We start from the raw sequence: 11,841 nt of genomic DNA on the forward strand, positions 1-11,841 counted from the left end.
ACCATGATTGATGTAAAAAATGAAAATCAGACATCATATAGGACAATACCATTCTAACAAGACTAGAACCAGCCCTGGGTTCAGAGATCTCCACATTCAGTACTCCAATTGCTGGGATAGATTATCTTCAGCCTGGAAGCACAGGGGGTCCTTTCTGTTGCAGCTCTCTCCTGTGTAACTGTCACAGAAGATATGGCTATTGGCAGTTAAAGATTTAAACTGAGCACGTTAGACCAGATCAGTTAGATGGACAAAGAACAAACAGCAGGTGGCGCTATACAAATGCATTTTATTGAATAGCTCACTGGTTATGCTACATTTTTAATTACTGTACATACAATTACAAAGGTATTCAGATCCAGGTGCTGGTTTGAAAAATGTAGAATATGTTTCTTGACACAACCCCTTTAATAAAGAACGTATATCTGATGCCCAAGCCATTTTCTCAGCTATCAGTAAGGCTCTGTTCATACCACAGCCATGGCTTCCATTCTTAATAAAACCATGATAGGTGTGTTGGATTTTTACTATTGGTTTCCTCCAGGTTCCAGTGGGGTCCATTGGATGGCAAGAATAGTGCCCTTAGACTACATTATGCTTGCTGTTAAAACACCGGAACCTGGAAGGAACAGAAGACAACTCCTCTGTGATCAGAAACTAAGTTATAGGTCATCATTTCTCAGTTATATATTATCATATCTCCTCATCACATATCCACTTCCTTTAGTTTATCAAGGTGAAATCATCAATTTGTAATTTAACTGTAATAAAATAGTAATGCAGACATTTTCCTTAACGTCTCAATGTGTAGGTCTTGTAATAATCCCTATATACAGTACCTACCTTCCTACAGGACCCAATATACCATGTCAGGGATTTCAGCTATACATACTGAGCACACTTCTGCCCAACAATGTAAAGTGCTTGGTTCAGCTGCAGTAGATGGTGGTTGTTTCCAGATGACTGGGTACATTGAAATATGTGATGACTAGCAGCTTCCTAAGCAGACACTGATGAGCTTTGAGTTCTATTGTCCTGCACTATTTGGAGTCTGCCTTTGCCAGGGTATAAATTCTGGGTCATACAGTATCTCCGACAACAAGCCTTGTAGCTCCAGCAAGGATCACCTTCATCAGGTAAGAAACAGTTACTACTAAGCACGTGCAACGAGTTGGTAGGTACAGTATGGTGAAACACTTGGACAGTCCGTTAACCTTATGTGGTACATCCAGCCTTCTTAGCTGATGGTCATCGCCTTAGTAAAGTGCATTGGATTGAAAATATCACTTTATAAAATATCACATAATGTATTCATATATTGTAAATATAAAGCGTGCAAGGGTCTAAAAACTGTATACTACAATAGATACTACTGTTAATAATAGTCTGTTAATCAGCATACAATAAATGTGTCATGTGCGCCTCACTTACAGTCTTATTTTTATTCCAGTTTTAGAACTACAGCTTCAAAATGTCCCAGACACCTAAAGCTGCTGCTGCTGCCAGCCAAGGCACTGATACCAAGGAAAAGGGGACCCCTGTTCCAGTTCCCGTTCCTATAACCAAGCCCTCTAAATCTGGTGAAACTAGCCTGGGAACCTTCAAGGTCAGACTGTCCAAAAACAAGGAAACTAAACACAGTGGCGTGCCTAGGGTGTTTGTCACCCGGGGCGGGTCCTTTCTCTGGCATCCCCCCTAATACTTAAAAAAAATTGTACCCCCTCACAGTAGTATTGCCCTCATTGTACAACCTTCACAGTAGTTTGTACAAATGTGTTCCCATCTCACAGTAGATATGCCCACATTGTGCCCTCTCACAGTAGTTATGCCCACATTGTGCCCCCTCACAGTAGTTATGCCCTCTCTGTGCCCCTTTCACAGTTGTAATGCACTATTTGTGCCCCCTTCACAGTAATAATCCCCATTGTGCCCCCTTCACAGTAATAATCCCCACTGTGCCCCCTTCATAGTAATAATCCCCATTGTGTCCCCTTCAAAGTAATAATCCCCATTGTTCCCCCTTTATAGTAATAATGCCTACTGTGCCCCCTTCATAGTAATAATGCCCATTGTGCCCCCTTAACAGTAATAATGCCCTTTGTGCCCCCTTAATAGTAGTAATGCCCTCTGTGCCCCTTCACAGTAATAATGCCCATTTGTCACCTTAATAGTAGTAATGCCCACTGTGCTAGTAATGCCCTCTGTGCCCTTTACATAGTAGAAATCCCCATTGTGCCCCCTTCACAGTAATAATGCCCATTGTGCCCCGTCACATTAGTAATGCCCTCTGTGCACCCTCCATAGTAGAAATTCCCTCTGTGCCCCCTCTATAGTAATAAAGTCCTCTGTGCCCCCTCCATAGTAATAAAGACCTCTGTGCCCCCTCCATAGTAATAAAGACCTCTGTGCCCCCTCCATAGTAATAAAGACCTCTGTGCCTCCTCCATAGTAATAAAGACCTCTGTGCCCCCTCCATAGTAATAAAGACCTCTGTGCCCCCTCCATAGTAATAAAGACCTCTGTGCCCCCTCCATAGTGATAAAGACCTCTGTGCCTCCTCCATAGTAATAAAGACCTCTGTGCCCCCTCCATAGTAATAAAGACCTCTGTGCCCCCTCCATAGTGATAAAGACCTCTGTGCCACCTCTATAGGAATAAAGACAGCTGTGCCTCCTCCACGGTAATAAAGTCCTCTGTGCCCCCTCTATAGTAATAAAGACCTCTGTGCCCCCTCTATAGTAATAAAGACCTCTGTGCCCCCTCCATAGTAATAAAGACCTCGGTGCCCCCTCCATAGTAATAAAGACCTCTGTGCCCCCTCCATAGTAATAAAGTCCTCCGTGCCACCTCCATAGTAATAAAGACCTCTGTGCCCCCTCTATAGTAATAAAGACCTCTGTGCCCCCTCCATAGTAATAAAGACCTCTGTGCCACCTCTATAGGAATAAAAGACCTCTGTGCCCCCTCCATAGTAATAAAGACCTCTGTGCCCCCTCCATAGTAATAAAGCCTTCTGTGCCTCCTCCATAGTAATAAAGACCTCTGTGCCCCCTCCATAGTAATAAAGTCCTCTGTGCCCCCTCTATAGTAATAAATACCTCTGTGCCACCTCCACAGTAATAAAGACCTCTGTGCCCCCTCCATAGTAATAAAGACCTCTGTGCACACTCTATAGCAATAAAGACCTCTGTGCCCCCTCTATAGTAATAAAGACCTCTGTGCCGCCCCATAGTAATAAAGACCTCTGTGCCCCCATAGTAATAAAGACCTCTGTGCCCCCTCTATAGCAATAAAGACCTCTGTGCCCCCTTCATAGTAATAAAGTCCTCTGTGCCCCCTCTGTATTAAAAAAAAAACACAGTAACTACTTACCTTGTCCCCTTCCTGAAGCTCACATACCTCTCTTCCCTGCAGGCACAGATCGCTCTGCAGCACTGTGTGGGCGGGGCTTATGCAGATTTCTAGGCTGCAGGCTCCTCCCACACAAGCTAGCAGCGCAATCTGTGTCTGCAGGCTGAATGGTGGAGTGGGGAGAAGTCTTCCTGCTCTACCATTCAGAGCGCCGGCCTGAAGGAGGGGAGGAGTGCAGGGAGCTGAGCGGTGAGTGACAGGACCGCAGCTCCCAGTGCTCCAGCAATGAGCGCTTCCATCTGTATTGATGGAAGCGCTCATTGCTTCTGGCACCTCCCTGAGAGCTGGCACCTGGGGCAGAGCGCCCCCACGCCCCCTTCCTTAGCACACCACTGACTAAGGGTTTATTCACACATCCGCGTGTGTTTTGCGGATCCACGGATCCGCAAAACACGGACATCGGCAATGTGCGTTCCGCATTTTGCGGACTGGACATCGCCGGCACTTAATAGAAAATGCCTAATCTTGTCCGCATTAGGACATGTTCTATTTTTTGGTAGAACAGAAATGCGGACCTGGAAGTGCGGATCCGCATTTCCGGATCTGGGCAGCACATCGTGCGGCCCCATAGAAATGAATGGGTCCGCAATTCTGTTCCGCAAAATGCGAAACAGAATTGCGGACGTGTGAATGGACCCTAAAGGAAAACAAAATCCATGTCAGTAACATATTTATATGTACATATTTATTCACCAACTTAGTGCGACGTTTCGACCGTTATGGTCTTTTTCAAGCCTTGAATAAGACCATAACGGTCGAAACATCACACTAAAATGGTGAATACATTTTGGAATACAGAGGACAAGTGAGTGCTGCGGTTTCCTTACAAGTTTTGCGTATAGCTGGGGGAGCTTCAGTCAGACTGGCGCTCAACACAGTTGGCACCACCACTAAAAGGTTCTGTATACTTATCTTTTTATCGTTGTGCTGCTACACCTTTCCTTTTTTCTCTTCCATAGGTGATCATCTTTGAACAGGAAAACTTCCAAGGAAGACACATGGAGCTTCTGAATGAGTGTGTGAACCTCGGGGAGCGAGGCTTTGACAGAGTACGCAGCGTTATTGTCGACTCTGGACCGTAAGTGCTAAAAGCCCCAGCTGACATCCCCCCCTTCATTTACCAAGTGCTGATAACAGTATTGTCCATAACTGACATCTATTTTTACATTATTTTTATCACCTTTTTAAATTTTCCAATAACCAAGGAAACAGTGATCAACAATAGATATGACACAAGAAGACTTGAATACTTTAACGGCCTTATTTATCAAAAACTGACCTTGTTCCCTTGGCAGCAAATCACAGAGCAGCTTTCATTTCTTACACTGCTCAGGAAAAATAAAAGCTGCATTGTGATTGGCTCTCATGGGCAACAACATAAGAACTGTTTTTTGTCCGGGATTTGGCACTAATTCCAAAAACAAGCCATATCCCTGCCGGGTCCCATTAAAGTCAAGTGAGGTCTGGCAGTGCTCTGGCCCTTTCCGGATAAGGTAGGCTGTTCCTCTGCTGAATAGTTTTAACGCTAGAGTACATCTAGCCTTCGTGTCGATAAATGGAGTCCAAAGTGTTTCGGAAATGATCATGCACCAGGTACTGGCTAAATAAGTATTTGTGCCAATGCAGTGCCCTTTCTAAATTGCTACTACAAGTATTGGATATGATGGGGGGCATTTATCAAGGCCTTTGCGCCAGTTTTGTGGCATCAAAAAGTAGCACATTTTTGTAAAGTTATTATTTGTGCAATAACTTTTAAACTTTTTGTTTTTTATGACGTTCACACCCTTTATGTCATAAATTGGCATTAAGTATACTACAAATATATGTGTGCACATAAGTGGAGTAGATTTGGTCATTTATCATTTAGTAGTGCTACTAATTTACTAATTCATTATTAAAAATATAAAGCCTCATTTACACGTCAGTGTTCGGTCAGTGATTTCAATCAGTGATTTTGAGCTAAAATCAGGTGCGGCTCTAAACACAGAACAGATGCAGATCTTTCCCTTATGCCTTATGTCTGTGGAGGCTGTAATCTTGGTTTTGGCTCACAATCACTGATGGTAATCACTGACCGAACACTGACGTGTGAATGAGGCTTAAGACATGGTGCAGGTTTTACCTCGTGCCACATTTGTTAACAAGGCATGCGTAGTGTTGATATACGTGGCTCTCTGTGGGCATTTTTTTTAATTCACTCTTAAAGGGGTATTGCCAATTTAAATTTTTTTTTAAAGTATAATTCAGTATGAAAAACTAGTTACGTTTGTCATTTATTTTCTGTTACAAAAATGCTCCAGTTGTGTGTTATTCCATTCACTCTATTATAATGGTGGCCCCTGGTGTTTACTCTGTAAAGAGGTGGTCGCAAATGCTCAGTTCCTTCCTTCAGCTGCCACCAGCCATATCTAAAGTTAGAAGCTGTGGCAGTTACAGGGAGAGAGCTGCACAAAGGACAGGCTCTCTGACCTTTCATAGGGAGAGAGCTGCAGCAGAAAGGACACATCCCCTGAAAAAGTATATGCCCCCTGAGCTGCCAGCCTGAAGAGAATCTAGCAGAGCAATTGAAGCAATGCATGAGATGATCTCTGGTTCCATCTGAAATACAGAGCTGGTTCTAGTTTGTCATGTACTAAATGATTCTGATTTTAATTTTGTTCATCAATCAGGCCATAATCTTTTTAATTTTACCTTCAAAAAATCGAACATGTGAAAGCACACTGATATAAGCAACGGAAAAAAATTGAAATCTTAAAATTCCAAACCTGAATCACCTTCACAGCACAGTACAATGTTATGATATATATCTATATCTATATCTATATATATATATATATATATATATATTTATATTATATAAAATTTGCACCTTACAATATGTTTTATTAGCCCTTTTGGGCTCAAGAAGAATTATAGCTGCTCAGAATTCGATCACATTTTGTTTTAAGCCTCTGAATGACTAAGATTAATATATCTCACTCTCCTGGTGATCTTTCGTTATTATCCCCATCTCATGTTCAATGGTAGCAAGTTGGAAATATTATAGGCACCTTATAGAAATTTCTTAGCTGGCGCCAAAGGCTAATGCTCAGCTTAAAGAAAATTGGAAGAGACAGTGCCAGCGCAGGATGTCCATGGCTGATTTATGAGTAGCACTCTAGTCCATGAATATGACACTTGAAAATAAGTGAAAAATGTAGGTAGCAATAAACTCCTACATCTTCCCCTGGCAAGAATGATTACACGGGTTTGTTTATACACCGTAAAATATATTGAAATGTATATAGCGTATATATGATTTATTAGCCCGAGAGGATGATTCAGGCCTGTGCATCCACGCACCTGAAAAAATACTTCTTATTGTGAATGGGAAATATATTCCAAATATTCAGATAGGATACAGAGGACGTACTAACAAATGAAAGGCTACAATTTGTATCCATATTGTAGTCATTACATACAAGGAGGTGTCAGAGAGATCAGAATATATGGATAGAATCGTTGTGGGATGGGCTCTAGTGAAGAAAGATTTCCTGAAATTAGATGAGGAAAATGTGTCCATCTTCACAGTGCTCTATTTTAAGAAATTTGAGGAAATGCACATATCCTTAATGGATACTGTCTCTTGAAATATTCCTGCTCAATGATTTTCTTTCCCTTGTGTTTTGGGTTTTACCATTTTTTGTCACTTCACTGAATGTTATACATTTAAAGAAGCACTATAGATTTTTTTTGTTTATTTTTTTTAATCATTTCCCCGGTTGTAAACTACATGAATAGGTTAGTGCAGTCAATCGTCTTACAGCTGCTTTATTGCAAGATTATCAGCTCCGGTTTGGGTCTGCTATTACATCATGTGACCTGCATCTGTTATGTGGATTGGAAATCAGTCTCTCTACGGATTCCTATAGGAACCACATTAAGGCTCTCATATGACTTCCAGTCTACACAGCAGACACTGTAGGACTCAGGTAGTCAGACTTTGGGTCACACAATGTAACAGCAGACTCCAACCCACAGCTAATAATACTGCAATAATGCAGCCGAGAAGATGATCACATGGTCACATAATGTAACAGCTGACCCGAATATGAGCTCTGAATTGCCCATTAAAATAACTGTACTTCTCTATCCCTGAAGTAGTTTATAAAATGGGACCACCATAAAAAAATCTGAGAGTGCTTCTTTAAATGGCTTGTTCACCCGTCTGCACATTTTCTACAGACCCCCATTTGGCGAACCCGTAGAGGGAATTATACTTACCCGATCCATGCTGGTGGGTTCTGACTCCATCCCTGCCCCATCTGCTCTGTCGATCCTGGGTCTTCCTGCATCAATATCTGGTTTGATGGCAGGTTATGTGACTGCTGTGGCCAGTCACCCATGTGGCACGTCCATGAGTCATGAGCCAGATCGGTGACACGTGACCCGGGCCCCTGATGTGGGGGGATCCGGACCTGCAGAGCGAGGGGGGCAGCAATGGAGCCAGAACCCAGCAGTGGGAATCAGGTACGTATGACCACCACTGGCATTCCCGCAACATTGTGGGGTCTGTAGAAAACCCCTTTTAAACATCATGAATGTAGCATTTAGACTAGGGCTACACGGAGACACTGGTCGCAGCTGGATTTCTTGCGATTGCCGTGGCAATCCCATTAATTTCTATGGAATAACCACTGCTCTGTGATCCTGCCAGCGACAGTGTCGCCGTGAAGTCTTAAAGGGGTTGTGCAAATGTTTCAATTTAGCTCCTATCCATAGATAAGTTATTGGTGGGGGTCCCAGCGGTTAGACCTCCACTGATTAGTTAGTTATCCCCTATACTGTGGATAGGGGATAACTTGAATACTTGGCCAGCCACTTTAATAGATGTTTTCATCCAAAAGATACACTTGAGTAAGAGATTTACTAGTCTGACATTGACATAGACTTTATTCTTATTATTTTCACTTTTCTCTTCCACTGTTGTCATTGTGTGTTTTGTGGTGATCTTTGATGTTGTTCTGTTGTTTGTCATGTAACATGTGGACTCCACGTACACATCTTCTCAGCTGGGTTGCTTACGAGCAGTCCAACTTCCGTGGCGAGATGTTTATCTTGGAGAAGGGCGAGTATCCTCGTTGGGATACCTGGTCTAGCAGCCATAGGAGCGACTGCTTCGTGTCCCTACGCCCCATCCGAATGGTACGTTTCAGACATTTCCACATTTATACATTACCCCCAAACAAGATTAGCATTGAGTTAGCTGTGGCTGCTATGGGGCTTATAGAATACAGTTTGTCTTATACCTTCTCCCAAAATGGGGGGTGTAGACCTGAGCAAAGCTCTTCCTCTCCTTAGGCCATACCTTAGTGATCGAGATTGACCCGATAGTTTTATCCCCCTTCTTATACAACTAATGAGAAAGGGGATGGGATGAGCAAAAGCCAAGCCATCCTATACTGGGTGAGTCATGTAAACCTACACCAGGAAGGGGCTTCTTTTGATTTCTCTATATTGATGTATATGTACTTTGTTAAACATGTAAAAGGCCTTGTAGGAGGACGGTCCTCTCAAAGAAGATGCCAATATACACAGAAGATAGTGGAATTGAAAATCTGTGATAGATAGATAAACAGATGGTTATCCAAAACCAAGTAATCTGTTCAATGGAAACATATCAGTACTTAAAGGGGTTGTGTCACTTCAGAAAATGGCATTTATCATGTAGAGAAAATGAATACAAGGCACTTACTAATGTATTGTGATTGTCCATATTGCCTCCTTTGCTGGCTGGGTTCATTTTTCCATCACATTATACACTGCTCGTTTCCATGGTTATGACCACCCTGTAATCCAGCAGCAGTGGTTGTGTTTGCATTCTGTAGGAAAAGGTGCCGGCCTCTATGGTGGACGAGACCGCAGGAACGCATACAGGCTGGAGCTTTTTCCTATAGTGTGCAAGCACGGCCACCTATGCTGCATACAAGCAGTGTATAATGTGATGGGAAAATGAATCAAGCCAGCAAAGGAACAATATGGAAAATCACAATACATTATTAAGTGGCTGGTGATAACTTTCTCTACATGATAAAGGCCACTTGCTGAGTTGAAACCACCCCTTTAAGATGTCATTTATCATTTTGCTGAAATTCTTTACGCTTCAAAGACATAAGCAGGTCAAGCAGAGTAAGCAGGTTTTAAGGAGGCATTTTCTGAATCCTGTTATAAACAAAAGAAGTTGTCAAAATTTAGTATCTGAGCCAAGAAAAGTATGCAACTCTTAAGCAAGATCTCTGTGGTATTTACATACAGCCTTAAGCCTGAGAATGGTTATTTTCTTGCCAGATTTACGTCTCTCCTCAGCATTTTGAAGGTTCAATTTATTTTCAGCTGGTATCTTTCTTTCCACCGTTATTATGGATTGTTAAGGACAAAGCACAGTATTCTGGCCGCAGTTGCAGCTGAACTCTGAAAAAACAAGTTTATTCTGGTAGAGTGTCTTTATCTACAGCTGTTTTTACAGCCTGTTGTTGGCTCCAGCTGCCCATTCAACCAGTTCATGAGAGTAAGGCTATGTTCAGAATCCAATCAGTGTGAAGTCATAGGATGTGAGCCAAACACTGGCCAAGCACTTAATGTCAGATTCCTAGCTAAATCGAATCATTCACCGATGGGAAAAACATTTCCCTTAAATAAGAAAACAGTAACCAGCGAAACAATGATTTTTAAGGTTGCTTCAAATTCGACAAGTGATTAGTGTTTGTTGTAGAAGAAAATGACTTGATAACCATGAGAAGGTGATGAAAATGCTTTAGCCTTGATGCTTTTTTATTTACACCTTGTACAGTATTTTTCAGGAAGTGGAATATAACAACCATATAGACAGTGTCATTGCTAAGTCTTGTAAATTGTATATTTTCTGCACATCTGCAGGATAGCCAAGAACATAAAATCTCCTTGTTCGAATCCGCCGACTTCAAGGGCAACAAGATGGAAATCATTGAGGATGACGTGCCCAGCCTGTGGGCCTATGGATTCTGTGACCGCGTGGGAAGCGTAAAAGTTCCTAGTGGAACGTAAGTCATGCACATGCTAAGTGGACTATAAAAGGACTATAGACAATGGGGGTCATGTACTAACATTCTACCGCAGTTTTGAAAGTGCAATTTCCCATTTTTACACTTTTTCAAAAAGTAGGTGGGATATAGACTCATTTGACAACACTGTGCCAGAAAACTGGCACACATTATACCAAATATGTACTCCAACTTTTAGCAGCACAGCTCCCCAGACCTACTTACCTCCATCTGCAACCTTTAGGATAGACCACACACACATAACACAGAGAAAAAGGACATTTTAACCCCTTATGCAGTTGGCCGCTGGTGAACTTCACAACCACTTCACTTTTTCTTTTCATAACTGTCCAGGAAATATAATAACAATCTTTGCTTTTTGCTTTGATACAGTTGGGTCGGATACCAGTATCCTGGATACAGAGGCTACCAATACCTGTTCGAAATGTGTGATTACAAACATTGGAATGAATGGAGTGCTTTCCAGCCCCAGATCCAGTCTATACGTCGTATCAGAGACATGCAATGGCATCAGAAAGGGTGTTTTCTTATCCCCACCTCTGCCACCATCACCAAGTGAACATACCAGATGTCCCCAGCTTGACAGAGAACCTTTAGGAATCCTTCTTGCAAATTGACCTCATCACCATTTTTTTAAATGACTCTGTCAATTAATTTGTTGTATATTGCACATTTCATGGATGTACTACTTTATGATGCAAATAAACACAGTTTCTGAGGTATACGGTCTTATAAATCAAAACTATGCACCCTTTCAGGCCCACTGCTCTACAGAGAATCACATAGCTAATATTTAGACCTGTGTGGGACAAAAGAGCGCCTATGTTTTTGAAGCAAATTATTTAATGGTTTAGTGAACTGTAGAACTACACACACACTGTGTCATTGTCACCTGTAATATATAAATGTCATTTAAGAACTTATGCCTTCAATTTTTAGTTACCAATGGTTTCGACAGATGATTAAAATTTAGTGGCCAGATTATATATTTCAATCACTTCCTTAAAGCAGCCCTCTGGTTCAACAAAAAATGCACAATTACTAGGAAATGAAAAGAACTCTTAAATGGTGCCTGGTTTTCATGTTTTTAGTTGCAGATCCGGTAACTATTGGGCTCCTTTTTGATGGCCGTACCACATCTCCACTTCACCCAAGACACTTCCTACTTGTCCATCTCTGCTCTTGGATTGGCCATCACTGTTCATGTGAGCAGTGCTGGCCAATCCAAGGGCAGCAGGAAGTGTCTTGCACTGTATACATCAGGCAGACTATGAAGCGGTGCGGCCATCTTAGATGGTAGAAACGGAGCCAAGAAATTGACGGTAAAAAGAGGAAAAGGAAGGTATTGTGT

At 42.0% G+C, this 11,841-nt stretch overlaps 1 protein-coding gene across 1 annotated transcript; it reads left to right on the forward strand.

The window, feature by feature from the left end:
• The first annotated feature begins 1,042 nt into the window (after positions 1 to 1,042).
• On the forward strand, positions 1,043 to 11,049 carry CRYBB1 (crystallin beta B1). Its single transcript, XM_040420261.1, has 6 exons — positions 1,043 to 1,136; positions 1,451 to 1,606; positions 4,371 to 4,489; positions 8,463 to 8,595; positions 10,327 to 10,469; positions 10,863 to 11,049. Exons 2-6 carry the CDS (start codon positions 1,472 to 1,474, stop codon positions 11,047 to 11,049), a joined length of 717 nt encoding a protein of 238 aa, XP_040276195.1. The 5' UTR covers positions 1,043 to 1,136; positions 1,451 to 1,471.
• Positions 11,050 to 11,841: the final 792 nt, after the last annotated feature.

The sequence above is a fragment of the Bufo bufo genome, chromosome 2 (assembly GCF_905171765.1).
Source record: "Bufo bufo chromosome 2, aBufBuf1.1, whole genome shotgun sequence".
Taxonomy (NCBI): domain Eukaryota; kingdom Metazoa; phylum Chordata; class Amphibia; order Anura; family Bufonidae; genus Bufo; species Bufo bufo.

Bases quoted from the DNA above. Each gene is read 5' to 3' on its own strand.
- CRYBB1 (XM_040420261.1), top strand. From the start codon at position 1,472: ATGTCCCAGACACCTAAAGCTGCTGCTGCTGCCAGCCAAGGCACTGAT. The intron at 1,607-4,370 runs GTCAGACTGTCC...TCTCTTCCATAG, and splicing joins CTAGCCTGGGAACCTTCAAG to GTGATCATCTTTGAACAGGA. The intron at 10,470-10,862 runs GTAAGTCATGCA...GCTTTGATACAG, and splicing joins GTAAAAGTTCCTAGTGGAAC to TTGGGTCGGATACCAGTATC.